This window comes from Carcharodon carcharias, chromosome 3 (assembly GCF_017639515.1).
Source record: "Carcharodon carcharias isolate sCarCar2 chromosome 3, sCarCar2.pri, whole genome shotgun sequence".
Classification (NCBI taxonomy): domain Eukaryota; kingdom Metazoa; phylum Chordata; class Chondrichthyes; order Lamniformes; family Lamnidae; genus Carcharodon; species Carcharodon carcharias.
This window is the reverse complement of record NC_054469.1, coordinates 213,751,881-213,767,911: the sequence shown is the minus strand read 5'-3', so window position 1 is coordinate 213,767,911 and position 16,031 is coordinate 213,751,881. Positions and strand designations below refer to the sequence as shown.

At 39.8% G+C, this 16,031-nt stretch overlaps 1 protein-coding gene across 4 annotated transcripts in view; it reads left to right on the top strand.

The window, feature by feature from the left end:
* The window catches only part of LOC121276332 (leukocyte elastase inhibitor-like), a 49,403-nt gene that overhangs the window by 3,306 nt on the left and 30,066 nt on the right, over nucleotides 1–16,031 (top strand). For 3 of the 4 annotated variants that reach the window (XM_041184614.1, XM_041184612.1, XM_041184611.1), the window contains exon 2: nucleotides 4,131–4,309. In XM_041184614.1, the coding sequence (XP_041040548.1) occupies nucleotides 4,142–4,309 (168 nt within the window). In that variant the 5' untranslated portion in view covers nucleotides 4,131–4,141. Of the gene's footprint in view, nucleotides 1–647; nucleotides 694–4,130; nucleotides 4,310–16,031 lie in introns of all 4 variants that reach the window. The other variant, XM_041184613.1, reaches the window with a different exon arrangement.

The window sequence follows — 16,031 nt, the reverse complement described above, 5'->3', positions numbered from 1 at the left end:
AATTGTTCACCTACCAGCCATAAAGTTCTAATTCTCAATAGACCCAAAATTCTGAACTCAACTAACCTACAGGCTTAGACCATATGACATAGGAGCAGAAATTAGGCCATTCAGCCCATTGAGTCTGCTCCGCCATTCAGTCATGGCTGATAAGTTTCTGAACCCCATTCTCCCGCTTTCTCCCCATAACGTTATTTCAAAATGGATTTGGCAGGAATGGGAAAAGACAGTGTGCTATCAGAATGGTTAAGCTTTTCATGGGGTGGGGCAATAATTGTATAAAATGGTAATTAGACAGAATAAATTCACTGGGTTTAACACCCTTGTTGACTTTGTCTTGTAGCAACATACTGCTGGCTTGCCCATTCTTGCAATAGTGACTAACACTATATGTTTCACAGGAAATCTGATTTAAATATGCCAAAGCGAAGATAGTGGCAAAACTGGGAGTTCAGAAGCATTTTTATAATTGCAGTAATAATGTTGCTGCTGCTCAGTTTATAGATCCTTTTAGTGAAGTGGCATATTGATATCCAAGTTGTGATTGCAATGTCTCCCTGTATAAGCTGAAGACCTGCTTTAAACAAGTCTTCAAAAGTATGTGTTTTGTGAATGTTTGAAATATTAATTGTGTTGTCCATTCTTAGTCCATGGCACAATGAAATGAATTTACTGACTGAAATTAGCCTGCAGGTAAGTGCATGACCCCTTTGTTCTTGCTGATCCTTTTCATAGTCATCAGGCAGTGGGACAACAGCTTGCATTTATATATCATTAATTTGGTAAAATGTTCCAAGAATCTTCAAAAGTGTAATCAAAGTTTGACACCAGTCCATTAAAATATTAAGACAGGCGTAGGTCAAAGAAGTAGGTTTCAAGGAGGAGAGGTTCAAGGAAGGAATTTCAGAAACTGTCATCAGAAGGGTGTGTTGAAAATTGAAGGAATGTAGAGATCTGATTTGCAGGATTGGAAACGTTTAGAGATCAGGAGGGGTGAAGCCATGAAGGAATTTTTTTAAATATCCTTTCAAAGAATGTGGGTGTTGCTGGCTTGGCCAGCATTTGTTGCCCATCCCTAATTTCCATTTGAGAAGTTGCTGGTTAGAATAGAAGGATGGGAATTTTAAAATGGAGGTGTTGATGAAACAGAGACATATGAATGTAAGAAGTAGGAGTAGACCGTTTGGCCCCTCTATTCTGCTCTGCTATTCAGTAAGATAGAGGCTGACCTCATTGTAGCCCCAACTCTACTTTCCTGCTTGTACACCCCACACAACCCTTTATTCCCTCATTGATCAAAAAATCTGCCTAACTCAGCCCTGAATGTATTTAACAAACCAGCCTCCACAGCTCTCGGGTACAGGATTCAAACGGTTAACAACCCTCTGAGAAGGAATTCCTCCTTTATGTTTGACTTAAATGGAAGACCCATATTCTGAGGATGCGCCCCCTTCTCCCCATGCCACCCCCCCCATGAGTTCTAGATTCCCATGAGAGGGAAAACAAAAGAACATAAAAAACAGACTGTAAAAGCTTTTCTAGGTATGTAAAAAGGAAACATTTGGCTAATACAAATGTGGATCCATTACAGGCAGAGTCATTAGAATTTATAATGGGGGAATAGAGAAATAGCAGAGAAACTAAACGATTACTTTGTGTCTGTCTTCATTTGAGGAAGATACAAGAAATCTCCCAGAGATCCAAGGGACTAGGGAGAATGAGGAGTTGAAGGAAATTAGTATAAATAAGAAGTTTGTATTGGGACTGAAGGTTGATAAGTCCCCAGGACCTGATATTCTACATCTGAATATTGAAAAAGGTTGCTATGGAAATATTGGATGCATTGGTGATCATTTTCCAAAATTCTGTAGCTACTGGAATGGTTCCTGCAGGTTGGAAGGTAGCAAATGTCACCTGACTATTTAAGAAGGGAGGGAAGAGAGAAAACAGGGAACTATGGACCTGTTAGCCTTGCATCAGTACTAGGGAAAATGCTCGAATCTATTCTAAAGGATGCGATAAATTGACATTTGGATGCCAGTGATCTGGTTGGACATGGCCAACATGGGAAATCATGTTTGATGAATCAGTTGGCATTTTTTGAGGATGTTACTAACAGAATTGATAAAGGGGAGTCATTGGATATAGTATACTTGGTTTTTCAGAAGGCTTTTGATAAAGTTCCCCCACAAAAGCTTGGTTAGCAAAATAAAAGCAAATGGGATAGGAGATAATATACTGGCATGGATTAAGGATTGGCTAACGGGCAGAAAACAGTAGGAATAAATGGGTCATTCTCGGGTTGGCAGACTGTGACTAGTGGGACGGCACAAAGATCAGTACTTGGGGCCCCAGCTGTTCACAATTTACATCAATGATTTGGATGTGGGGACCAAACATAATATTTCCAAGTTTGCAGATGACACAAAGCTAGGTGGGAATGTGCGATGTGAGGAAAATGCAAGGTGACTTCAAAAGGATTTGGACAGACTTAGTGAGTGGACAAGAACATGGCAGATGGAATATAATGTGGAAAAATGTAAGGTTATCTACCTGGTAGGAGAAATAGATGTGCAGAGTATTTCTCTTATCATTTAAGGTTAAAAAGTGTAGAAGAGACCTGGGTGTCCTCTTCAGTAAGTTGCTGAAAGCTAACATGCAGGTGCAGCGAGCAATTAAGAAGGCTAAAGGTATGTTGGCCTTATCGCAAAAGGATTTGAGTACAGGAGTATGAAAGCTTGCTTCAATAGTATAGAATCTTGAACTGCACCTGGAATACTGTGTGCAGTTTTGGTCCCCTTACCTTAGGAAGGATATTATTTCCATAGAGGGAATGCAAGGGAGCTTCACCAGATTTGCTCCCGGGATGGTAGGACTGTCCTGTGAAGAGTGATTGGAGAAACTGGGCCTGTATTCTCGAGAGTTTTGAAAACGAGAGGTGATCTCATTGGACCCGACAAAATACTTTTAAGGGATAGACTGGGTAGACGCAGGTAAGATGTTTCCTCTGATTGGGGAGTGTAGAACCAGGCACACAATTTCAAAATAAGGGAAAAGCCACTTATGAGATGAGGAGAAATTATTTTTCTTCGGAGGCTTGTGAATCTTTGGAATTCTGGACGCCAGAGGGCTGTGGAGCACACTCATTGCGTATGTTTAAAGTAGAGATTGGTATTTCGAAATCCATCAATGACACAAAGGGATATGGGTATAGTGGTGTGGGTAGGAGTGGATGATCAGCCATGATTGTATTGAATGGTGCAGCAGGCTCAATGGACTGAATGGCCTACCCTTGTTCCTACGTTCCTATCCTCTCAATGTACCCTCAGAATCCTTTATGTTTTAATAAGATCACCCCTCTCTCATCTAAGCTCCAATGAGTATAGGCCTAACCTGCTAAACCTTTCCTCATGTGAGCCCCCCCTTCATGCCAATATAGGTTTGTGAGCTCTGAGGTGAAAGGAACTTGTGGGAGTGAGGATATGGACAGCAGAGTTTTGGATGAGCTCAACTTTGTGGAGGATGTCGGACATTGGCCAGGTCAGCGTTGGAATAGCGGAGTCTGAGCTGACCAGAACCTTTTTATTTAATGACGTACCTGCAAGTGGTGGGAAAATTAGCTCAAATCCAGGAAATGTGCAATTGCTGCTGTTTTCAGTAAGGGGAGTGGAGTTTGCATGACTGACTTTTTTTTGGGTTTCTTGGCACACTTAAGTTCCAGGAGACTGTGGCCTTGTGAGAACAGTGGCATTGCTAATGCCACAGGCTAATGTAGGAATGGCATACATCATGATTTTCACACTATGGTGCTACAGCCCAGGAAATTCCTGGTCAATCTTTAGTCCTGAAATCTGTTATCGCTCCATTATAATGCAAAGTTGGAATACTACTCCTGCAAAGTTGACCAACATTCAAAACCATGCTGCTCCTACTCCCTGCCCTCAAAAACAATGGTGTTTGCTAGTCTTGTCAGCTTGTCTGCACATCAAGGGATATAACTTTCCCTGCCCCAAACCAATCCCAAATGACTGGCATTTCGACAACGTGTCCTTTCTGTGAATTGGCTGGGAGAAGAATCGACGCAAACCACAATTCAAATATATATATTTTTTTCTTTTCTCCTGCTCTAGATACATTAAACATGGATTTTCTGGGTACTTCAAATGTTAATTTTGCTGTTGACCTCTTCAAACAGTTGAATAAAAAAGATAAAGATGGCAATATCTTTGTATCTCCATTAAGTATCTCAACTGCTCTGGCTATGGTGTATCTTGGTGCTAAAGGAAACACTGCAGCTCAAATGGCTAAGGTAGGTGTATCATAAGCATTACATTATTAAATGTATGCTTCTATTAACGTAGGATGTATGGCACAAACAAGCCAATTGACCCAATGAGTCCATGCCAATGTTTATGCTCCATTTGAGCCGCCTTAAATCTATTGTTGTAACCCTCTATTGCCTTTTTCCCTCAATGTTCGTCTTGCTTCCCCTTAAATTCATCTATATCATTTGCTCCAGCCAAGCTGCTCCATGTGGTTCCACATTCTTAGCACTCCTTGGGTAATGAAGTTTCTCCTGAATTCCCTACTGCTTTTCTTTTTTTACTGGCTATCTTATATCTAGTTATGCTCTTCACCCTCGCCACTCCCTCTCCCACCCTGCAATGAAAAATTCTGTATCCATTCTATCAAAAGCTTTCAGAATTTTAACTACAGGCTAAAATAGGTCAACCCTCAGCCTTTTGTTTTCTTGAAGAGAAAAGACACCCGGTCTGTTCACCCTTCTTGTAAATCTTCTCTGGACCCTCTCCATTTTCTTGTGGACTTCGAAACTGAGCAAGAAAAACATTTAACCACAGAAAGCTCATGAGTAACATAAGCTTGTTAGAGCAGCTGATCTATCTTAGTCACACTGCTGCACTCTGAACCTATTTTCTCACGACTTCTGGGACTTTGGCAGCAGTCATATAATCATACAGCATGGATGGAGGTGTTCAGCCCATTATGCCTGTGCCAGCACTTTTGAATAATCTAGTCTTTTAGTTTTGGCCCTCTGCATGTTCCCAATAGTCCTGGACTATTACCAGTAATTACTAGTAATTTTTTTCACTTCAAATACAGATCTTTAAAGTTAGTATTTAACCTGCTGCTGCCCTTTTGGACGGTTTCAGACTGACAATTCAGCTGTTTGTTTTTAAATAACTTCTCCCCTCTTTTTAGTGAAATAGAAAATCACTGGCCTATTGTTCTCATGCAGCAGATCCTTATCCCCACCTCATGATGAACTCATTCAGTTTTTAAAAAATTTTCTCTAGTAAAGTGATGATCAGTTGTATAGTTTGATGTGATGATCAGTTGTGCAGTTTGACGTAGTTCAAATTGAAGTGCAATTTAGAAGTGGTGAGCTGACAAATATGAGAAATTATTTATGGTGATCTTTAGGATTGGGGCAGGAAGAAGAAAATAGGAAAATTCACAAGAATAATAATGGTTTATTTTTGATGTAAACTCATTCTGGATTCAATGATAATCTATGAAAGCCGCCTCCTCTGAATGTGACTGACTTGTCAACATTATTTCACTGTGATTTATTGGCTAAAAGTATAAAAATCAGAGTTGGGGGTGGGGTGCGGATGGTGGGAAAGGTTATTTAATTAATTTTAAAATGTAATCTTTTTAAGATTTTTGCCAGGTTAAGTCCTTAACAGACGATTATAATCTTCCTCCAAAAGTAATATAATGTAATATCATCAGTGATCAGTTAAACAAATATACTGGAATTTATTGAGGGAAGTGGAGAATCTGACAAAATAACTTGCTGACCAGTCTGTATATTGTGCAATGGATTGCAATGACAAATAGCTCTCTCTCATTATGCAATAGATAAGGCTAGTTTACTTTGTTTTTAAACAGCAACCTTGTATGGATAGCTTTTTTTAAAAATTGTTTCCTCTTGGTCATCCGATTAGAGTCATATTGTAACACAAACATTACTATTGTTTTTTTATTTTCCGCAATGTGACATGCTGCTCTTAATCCCCAGCAATAAAGATGATGCTTATTTGAAATTAGCATTTGGCTGTTTGCTGTTTTGAAACTGTAGTGAGGGGTGCTCTTGATGATCTTGAGTATCTCTCTTTCTCCGAATTTGGTACTGCCTAACTGGACTGAATGAACGAAAGATGAGTTTCTGTAGCATCAGCAACTGCAATCGTTTGGAATAGCAGCAGCTTATAACACATGATCTAATATGGGCTTAGCACATTAAATGAATTAGATGTTTTGTTGTACTGAATGCCACCTCTGGATTCCAGTCTTTTCAGAACAGCATGATCAATGCTAGACACAAATGTACATTCAGCATAATAAATCCATTGCATGGTGCTGTACTATTTAGGCATATATTGTCTCATTTCTGTTAGTTAAATGATGCACTCCATTTATAACCTGTAAATATAGAATTGTGTGCTGATCCTATGTTGCATTTGTAACTTAATGTGATTGCAGAAGAGAACAAAAACAATCAACCACAGACCTGAAACGTTAACTGTTTTTCGCCAGCAGTGTGGCTTGACCTGTTGAGTGTTTGCAACACAAGCTCCTAGTTTTTCTTTGCTGATGCTACAAGCTGTAACCTGTTTCTCCGCTGTTGCCAATATGTTATCCCACATTCGTGTGAAAGATGGCACAGACTGTTCTTGAGTGTCAGGCTGGGCAAGAGTGTAATAATGCCTCAGCTCTTTTCTGATGTCTTATGTATTTATATTGCTCTTAAACTTGTAATCAACTTCTTTTTGCATCTCTATCCTTCCACTTTTTAAAAATTGTGGAATGTGTTGCTGCCTAAGTTAAATTCCCACCTCGGATTCCTTGTTCACGTGCTAATTTTTCCTGATTTAACGTTGGAGATGAAAGGGTCAATTTCTAAATATACTCCCTGCAGCTTACCTCTCCACTTTCTCTGCAGCCATTTGACTCAATGTTCATCTGACATGAAGGTCTAGCTACTAGAATTTAAAATTACCAACTGACTCTCTAAATGTCCACTTGTCCCTAGTCTAATCATCATCAACCTCCCTTTAGCTGTCACCTGAGGACAGGTCCTGAAGTTGAAACTCTTGGAACCCCTGAGCTTAACTTCTTTCTCTACAGCTTGTTTGTCGGCAAGATTACCCGTTTTTCCTTCCAAAACCTTGTTCCCTCCTTTTCCTCTGCCTTTCCCTCTCTGCCACCAAAGACCTGATCAACATCTTTGTCGGCATTATGCTTAATGGTCTTTCTGCTACTACCCTCTAAGCTACAAGTTGTCCAGAATGCCTTATTCTTACCTGCACTAAAGCCCACCTCCCATCCCATCCCTCCTTGTCCTTCTAATTCTACTGGTTCTGAAATTGAATTTAATTTTCATCTGTTACAAATTGCTTTGGACCCACCTTTCCATACATCCAATTTCCTCTAGCCATGTGTTGCTTCACACGGGCTCTATTTCTCTTGTTCTATCTTCCTAGCACTAACTACCTACTTGTTCCCTGCTCTTTTCCTGCCTCGCCACCTTTCTAACGTTTTTGATTTATCACAGCTTCGTTGACTTCTAAAAAATTCCTAAAAGTCATTCCTCTTTAGGTGTGTGTTTTGACATGGCAGGTGATGTGTGCCAGGCCGATCAAATTCACAAGGGAAACTTGGTCATGTTATCACAAGGGCTTTGCAATTTGTATTTATTATGAGAAGATTTGTGCACTGAATTCCAAAGCAATGAGTCCACTAACACTTTTTTTTTAGAGATTTTAAAAACAAAATTAAAACATTTTTTACAAAAGAAACGATTTCCAGCACATACATAAGATTACAGTTACTTAATACTACAACAAATCCCAACATCCCTAATTGACCTGACTCCCAACTACTCACCCCCTTTTTAAGGCAACAATTCCAAAATAGATTTTACATTTAAATACACAACCCAGCAAGTTTGCTACAGCACCCACTTGACAGTGGAATTCCAAAGGCTTTTAAACACAACTTTAGTTACGGGACACATTAGGCTTCTGCAAAAGTGGGTAGAGGTTTCCTCCAAGTCTGTCACGTATTGTACCTTTCAGGATTTTACATGGCCACGCCCTTGCATAGCCTTTCATCCCTCTTTATATATGCTTCCTCTCTCTTTAACCTGTAAATTCCCTATGTCTTTTGAAATTTACTTTTCCCATAATATAAAAATCTTTCATGTTGCCAATATGGTCAGTACCTTTTGGAGGGGAAAGTAAACATACTGCTTGGCCTTGCCTATATTGTTAGATGTAAACATCCTATCATCCCTTTGAAACCTAAACAACCCTTTCACTTATCTAAAATGAAAATTTTCTTCACACCCTACATGCTGCCCTCATCCATGTTTACTCATCAGCATTTCAAATGCCTTTTGCTCCCAAATTCTTTTGATAATTTCAAGCTTGTAGTCTATCTGACTCTAATTCAATTAAATCTCAGCAGCAGAGCCATCTACACTCGCACCCATGAACCTACTTTACAATAAACCACACTAATATGTTAGTTAAAATTAACTAAAATATGTTAGTTAAAATGTTAGTTTCATAATATATATGATTACCAAACCTTAACTCCCCAACCCCCACCACTTGAGGTACACTTAGTGACCACTGACTTGGGGAAAAAGTAATAATTGAGTATAAATCTCAATTTTCCTATATGTAATTAATGCTTAAAGTATTTTTTTTAGTAGCAAGTAAAGTGCCAGCTTCAGACGACAGCTAAGGAGGTTGATGATGATGAGTCTAGGGGCATATAGACGTTTAGAGAGTCACAGTAATTTTAAATTCTAATAGCCAGTGTGATCATCTTTGCAGTAAAGCAACAGTACTGACTGGCTCGAGCCACATCCATGTGCATGACTGTGTATTTATTTTCAATATATATTAGAGTGGGCTAATGATAAGGTGTTTCTCTTTGATTTTGGCAGCTTTTTTTTTTCTCCCATCGCTATTAAAGTACAGTGGCACTTAAGGTGTCGTAATGAAGGAGCCAAATGAAGTCTCCAGAACCTTAAGATATAAGTGATGTACTGATATTTGACGGTGATTTCCAAACAGATGCTGCTGACTTTTGGCCACCAGTGTGAAGGATTTAGTGGTTGGGGGGAGGTACATGTCATAACAACCTTTTTGTGAGTCTGCTCCTGGACCTGGCAAAGGTGACTACCTGTAAGTCCCAGACAGGCATGGCTGGTTGGTGGGGTGTGGTGGTGGTGCTGCCTCTCTTCTGCTCACTTGTTCATACCTAGGTAGCCCTGGAGAGGGAGTGTGTGGTGACTGCCAGTATGATTGAGACCTTCATTGGTGGGCATGCATGACAAGACTGGAGTCTTTTTTAGGACACTGGAAATAATACATACAATAGTTCAAAGTTATTAAGTAAAATGAAATATTCAAGACCTTTGGGCAGTTCATTGCTGGCCTATGAAATTTGCAGATGATACAAAACTTGGAAGCATTGTGAACTGAGGAGGATAGTGTAGAACTTCAAAAGGACATAGACACATTGGTGAAGTGGGTGGACAAGTGGCAGATGAAGTTCAATGTAGAGAAATGTGAAGTGATTCATTGTGGTAGGAAGAACGTTGAGAGACCATATAAATTAAAGGGTACTTTACAAACTCTCAAGAGGATGCAGGAGCAGAGGGACCCTGGTGTATATGAGCATGTGGCAGAAAGGCTTATGAAAGCAAACTGGTAATCTAGGCTTTATTTATAGGGGCATAGAGTGCAAGAGCGAGGAGATTATATTGAACTTGTGTAAGACATTAGTTTGGCCTCATCTGGAATAGTGTGTCCAGTCCTGGGTGCTGCATTTTAGGAAGGATGTGAAAGTGTTGGAGAGGGTGCAGAAGGAATTGAGGAGAATGGTTCCAGGCATGAGGAGCTTCAGTTATGAAGATAAATTAGAGAAGTTGGGACTGTTTTCCTCAGAGAAGGGAATGCTGAAAGGAGATTTGAGAGAGGTATTCAAAATCGTGAGGGGTCTCGCCAGAGATGGAGAAACTGATCCCACTCGTGAAAGAATCAAAAACCAGGGGGCACAGATTTGAAAGTAATTGGCAAAAAGAAGCAAAAGTGATATCAGAGAATTTCTTCATGCAGCAAGTGGTTGAGGTCTGGAATGCATAGCCTGAGTGCAGTGGAGGCAGATTCAGTCTAGGCATTCAGAAGGGAGTTCTGAAAAGGAAGAATGTGCAACGTTTTGGGGAGAAGTTGAGTGAATGGCTCAATTTTGGAAAGCAAATGCGGACATGATGGGCTGAATAGCCTCCTGCGCTATAACAATTGTGATTCTGTGATGTCATTTACCTTAAGGTTGAAAACAAGTTAGCTATTAGCAGTTTGATGGATCTTTCTGGAACTTTGGATTTTGTTAATCTTGTAGGGGATGGTTTTCTATTGTCCTGCTCCCTATTATACATATTGATAACATTTTGTAAAGCAGGTTAAATTGGGAGATTGGCAGTACTGAAACAATTCCTGAAGGTGCCACAATCTACTGCTGATTGCCCTTCAGATTTAGTTATAGCTCGAGGTTAAATTTCAATGGCTATGTGATTCAGTTTTTTGTGTGGTCGATTCTATGAAGTTAAGCAGAGTGGCTATTGTTGGATTCTTTAGGTTTGCAAATCAGAATTTTAAATGTGTTTCTATGTCATGTAAAGCTGAATTTCTACTATGATGTTTCCTGAGAGATGTACAGCCTCCTCTGCTGGCACCACATGAAAAGCTAAGCCAGTCAGCAATGACGACTGTCATTAGTTGTTGCAAAAACCCATCTGGTTCAAAACTGTTCTTTCGAGAAGGAAATCTACCATCCTTACCTGGTTTGGCTTCCAGACCCACAATTAATTCGTAATTGCCCCTACAAAATGGACTAGCAAGCCACTCAGTTCAAGGGCATCTAGGGATGGGTAACAAATGCTGGCCTTGCAAGTAATGCCCACATCCCATGAAAGAATAAAGAGGGGAAAAAAGAACTGGCTTAACTTTTCAATGTTGTGCATATGAATTAAAAGCAGGAGTAGGCCGTTTGGCCCCTCGAGCCTGCTTCACCATTCAGTAAGGTCATGGCTGACCTGATTGTGGCTTCAAAATTCCACTTTCCTTCCTATTCCTAATAACCTTTTGACTCTCTTGTCTATCCCTGGGAAGAGAATTCGACAGACCCACAACGCTCTGAGAAAAATATTCACCTCATCTGCCTTAAGTGGGGGACCCATTATTTTTAAACTGTGTCCCCTAGTTCTGGTCTGTCCCACAAGGGGAAACATCCTTTCAGCATCTACACTGTCCTGAACTGCTTCTAATGCAATTATATCCTTCCTTAAATAAGGAGACCAAAATTACGCAGTACTCCAGATGTGGTTTCACCAACACCCTATACAACTGTAGAGAAACATCCCCTACTTTTATCTTCCATTCCCCTAGCAATAAGCAATAACACTCCATTTGCCTCCCTAATTACTTGCTGTACCTGTGCACTAACCTTTTGTGATTCATGTACCAGGGCAGCTAGATCCCTCTGTAGCATTGAGTTCTGCAATCTCTCCCCATTTAAATAATATGCTGCTTTTTAAAAAATTCTTCCTGCCAAGTGGACAACCTCACACTCCTCCCATATTGTATTCCATCTGCCAATGTTTTGCCCACTCACTTAGCCTATCAATATTCCTTTGCAGACTCCTTCACCATGTAAAATGCATTTTTAAAATTTTCTGTGTATGTAGCTGCCTTTTGAGTGATTCAATTTTTTTTTTAAAAGTAATCCAGCAGACAAGATTTATCCTTTAAACAAGATAAAGGTTAGTTTATTACAAAGTTACTTGGGTAAAAGTGATCAACTAAAATACATTTACAAAGATTAACATGCATAAAGGAAAAAGATACTTACAAATGAGATTTCAAAGCAGTCTCTCAGAGCTTGTTGCAGGCCCATTGCTTGAGTTTCTTTTTCCCCAAAGTGAAGGGGTTGAAGCTTGGTTTTGCTTAGTAGCTGTGATTCCAATTGCTGTTCATCCTTTTCAGGTGGAGTCAGGTTTTGGGGGGAGAAAGAAGGTTTCCCATTCCTCGTTAATTCTGCCGTTACAGAACTTGTCGGTTGCCTGGATTCTTATGGCAGAACAGCAATTAATTTCTTAATACCTTCCTCCTTGTTTCCACCCCTGCCCCTCTCGGCCAAGACTCTCCCTAAAGTTGTTTCTGTTTTCTTCCGGGGGTCCTGTACACAATGGCTATACTCTTCCAGTCTTTATTACAACCAAAACAAAATGGCTGCTGTTAATTTCGATGAAGCATTGTTCCATTAGGCAAAGAAGTTAATTATGTTGAAGTCCCTTACTGTTTGTTCTTCCCTTTTGAAGTAAAAGGGTTTATCACGCATTTTAGAATTCAATGGACATCCATGGAGGGGTCTTATTAATTACTGTCTGTAGCCAGCTCTAGAGATACGAATCTGACAAAGATTGAATAAACACTGGAAGTGCTTTGTCTGTCCATACTTCCATTTTGAAAAAGACATTTAAACTCACGTGTAAATATTTGAAAAACAGCAATGTGCCTTTAAAATAGTTATCTTTAAAACCTTTATTACCTGTATTGTTCGTGACAAGTCCTTTTCACCAGTTCCTTTCCTATCTATCTTTGTGACATCAGCAAATTTAGCAACCATATATTTAACCCTGTCATCCCAAGTCATTATTATAGATTGTAAATAGTTGAGGCTCCAGCACTGATCCCTGTAGCACTCCACTTGGTCAACCCAAAATGACCCATTTATGCCTATTCTGTCTCCTGTTCACTGGCCAATCCTCTATCCATGCTATTCCATGAGCACTTATTTTGTATCGCAACCTTAGTGGCAACTTGTAAAATGCTTTCTAAAAAATCAAAGTACGTTATAGAAACATAGAAAAATTACAGTGCAGAAAAAGGACGTCCAGCCCATTGTATCTGTGCTGGCCAAAAAGAGAATCCAGCCACTCATATATTTTATTATTTTTTATTCATTGTTTAGTCCCACTTTCCAGCATCTGGCCTGTAGCCTTGCAGGTTACAGCAGTTCAGATGCAGATCCAGGTACCTTTTTAAAAATGAGTTGAGTGTTTCAGCTTCAGCCACCGTCTTAGGCAGCGAATTCCAGATGCCACCTCCTTCTGGGTGTAAGAGGTTTTCCTTATGTCCCCTCTAATCCTTCTACTAATCACCTTAAATCTATGCCCCCTGGTAATTGAGCCCTCAGTGAGGGGAAACAAGTCTTTCCTATCCATCCTATCTAGGTCCATCATAATTTTGTACACTTCAGTTAGGTCACCCCTTAGCCTTCTCTGTTCTAAGAAAAACAACCCTAGCCTATCCAATGTCTCCTCATAGCTGCAATGTTCATGCTCTGGCAACATTCTTGTAAGCCTTCTTTGTACTCTCTCTCCAGAGCAGTTATGTCCATTCCCTGTAATGTGGTGGTCACCACATTACAGGTTCCCCTTTCTCTCCACATTGCTTGTTACTTTCTCAAAGAATTGCAATAAAGTAGTCAAACACGTTTCCCCTTTCACAAAACCATGTTGACTCTAGCTGATTGCATTCTAAGTGTCCTGCCATAACCTCCTTAATAATGGGGTCCAGCATTTTCCCTATGACAGGTAGCTGACTTGTAGCTTCCTGCCTCTCTCCTAACTTGAATAGAGCGGTTACATTTGCTATTTTCCAATCAGATGGGATCTTTCCAGATTCTAGTGAATTTTGGAAAATTTAAAACCAATGCATCCATTTTCTCAGTGGCTACTTCTTTTAAGTCCCAAGGATGAAGTCCATCAGGACCTGGGGACTTGGTAGCTTTTAGTTCTAATAATTTTCTCAGTACTTTTTTTTTTTCTCCCCTGGTGATTGTAAATGCTTTAAGTTCCTCCCTCCTTCCCACCTCTTGATGCACACTTATTTCTGGGGTGTTATTTGTACCCTCTACCGTGACATTCCTTTCAGTTCTTGTTGATGACACGAGGTGGTCTTCCAGTATTTTCAGTATTTAGTCCACTGGTTGAGAACTTGCTTTTCAGTGTCTCTAACAGTGGTTTCCCCTTTTTCCAGGTGTTTCCTCAGAGAGACAGCAGGTTACAGAGATATGGGAAAAGAGATTTCAGATGTTTTCTCTTTGCAGGCCAGGACATTTCTGTTTAGCTATCTTCACAAATGAAATAAAGGATGCTTCAACATCCCTTTCCTCAAATTTTGGAAGAGCTTGTACAAATTTAAACATCTCCCCACTGGGTTCTGGCCTGGAAATAAGTTCTGCCTCAATTACTGGCATCTCTTTTTTAACAGTCAGCATTTTAAGCTAGAATTCTCTCTTTTTTTTCCTCCTTTTCTAACTTATTGTTCAATTCATTCACCATTTCCTTACCTTCCATTATTAATTCCCCAGGCTCTGATGTATAGGACCAAAGTTCACTTTACTTAACTCTTTTTTTTAAATACCTGTATCAGCTCTAGCTTTCTCCCATACTCTAATTTCTCCCTGCTTTTTTGCCATTCTTTACTGTTTCTTAATATTCTGTCCAATCTTCTAAACTGCTACTAATCTTTGCAGAACTTAAGCTTTTTTTTCCAATTTGGTAGTATCTTTAACTTTCTTAGTTAGCCGTGGATGGTTCATCCTTTTTCACTGGAATGTATCTTTGCTGAGTGTTATGAATATCTCCTTAAATGTCTGCCATTGCATCTCTACTGACCTGTCCCTTAACCCAATTTCCCAGTTCACGTTAGCCAGCTCTGTCTTCATACCCTCATTGCTCTTTTTTAAGCTCAAAATACTAGTCTTCTCTTCTCTACCACCCTTCTCTCCCTTGAACTGAATGTTTTGATCACCGCTACCTAGAGTGCCTTTATTGTGAGGTCATTAATTATTGCACATTACCAGATCTAGAAAAGCCTGCTCTCTGGTTGGTTGTAGAACATAATGCCCTAAGAAATTGTCCTGAAAACACTCAATGAACTCATCTTCCAAGCTACCTTTTGCCATTCTGACTCGCCCAATATTTTTGTAAATTAAAATCACCCATGATTATCACTGTACCTTATAAGCCCCCATTACTTCTTTCTGTGTACTCCACCCTTCAGTGTGGTTGCTCTTAGGGGGCCTATAAAGGACTCCCACGAGTGACTTCCTACCTTTTACAATTTCTTATTTCTATCCAAACAGATTCTACACCTTAAACTTTAGAATTAAAGTTCATCTTGCTCTATTGTACAAATGCCATCTTTAACTAACAGAGCTACCCCTTCACCTCTTCCTAGCTTCTTGTCATTCTGAAATGTCATGTAGCCTTGAATATTCAGGTCCTAGCCTTTGTCATCCTGCAGCATTGTCTCTGTAATAGTTATCGAATCATATATATTTATTTCTATTTTAGCTGTCAATTAATCTGATTTGTTAGAATGTTATGTGTATGTGGATACAGAGCCTTTAGTTTTGCAATTTTACTGTTTCTGGCCTTATCTGCTTTTAAGTCTTAAGTTTGTACATTCTGTCCCTTCCTGTTATGCTTTGCCAATTACTTCTCTTATTGTTATCTTGCCTTGTTATTTCCCTTTTTAATTGATCACTCTTCCCTCACTTGACCTCCTTGCCCCCACTATACCTCTCTACCATCCTAGTTATATGACTTGTTAGAATACTAGTCCCAGCACAGTTCAGGTGAAGACCATCCCAATAGTACTGCTCCCATTTTCCCCAGTACTAGTGCCGGTGCCCCATGAATCAAAACCCATTTCCCCCACACAATATTTGAAAACATGCATTCAACTCCCTAATCGTATTCACCCTGCTCCAATTTGCTTGTGGCTCGGGTAATAATCCAGAGATTATTACCTTTGAAATTCTGCTTTATTGATATAGCCCCTAACTGCTCATAATTACTAAGCAGAACCTCTTTCCTAGTCCTACCTATGTTATTCGTACCTAGCTGAACCACGACCGCT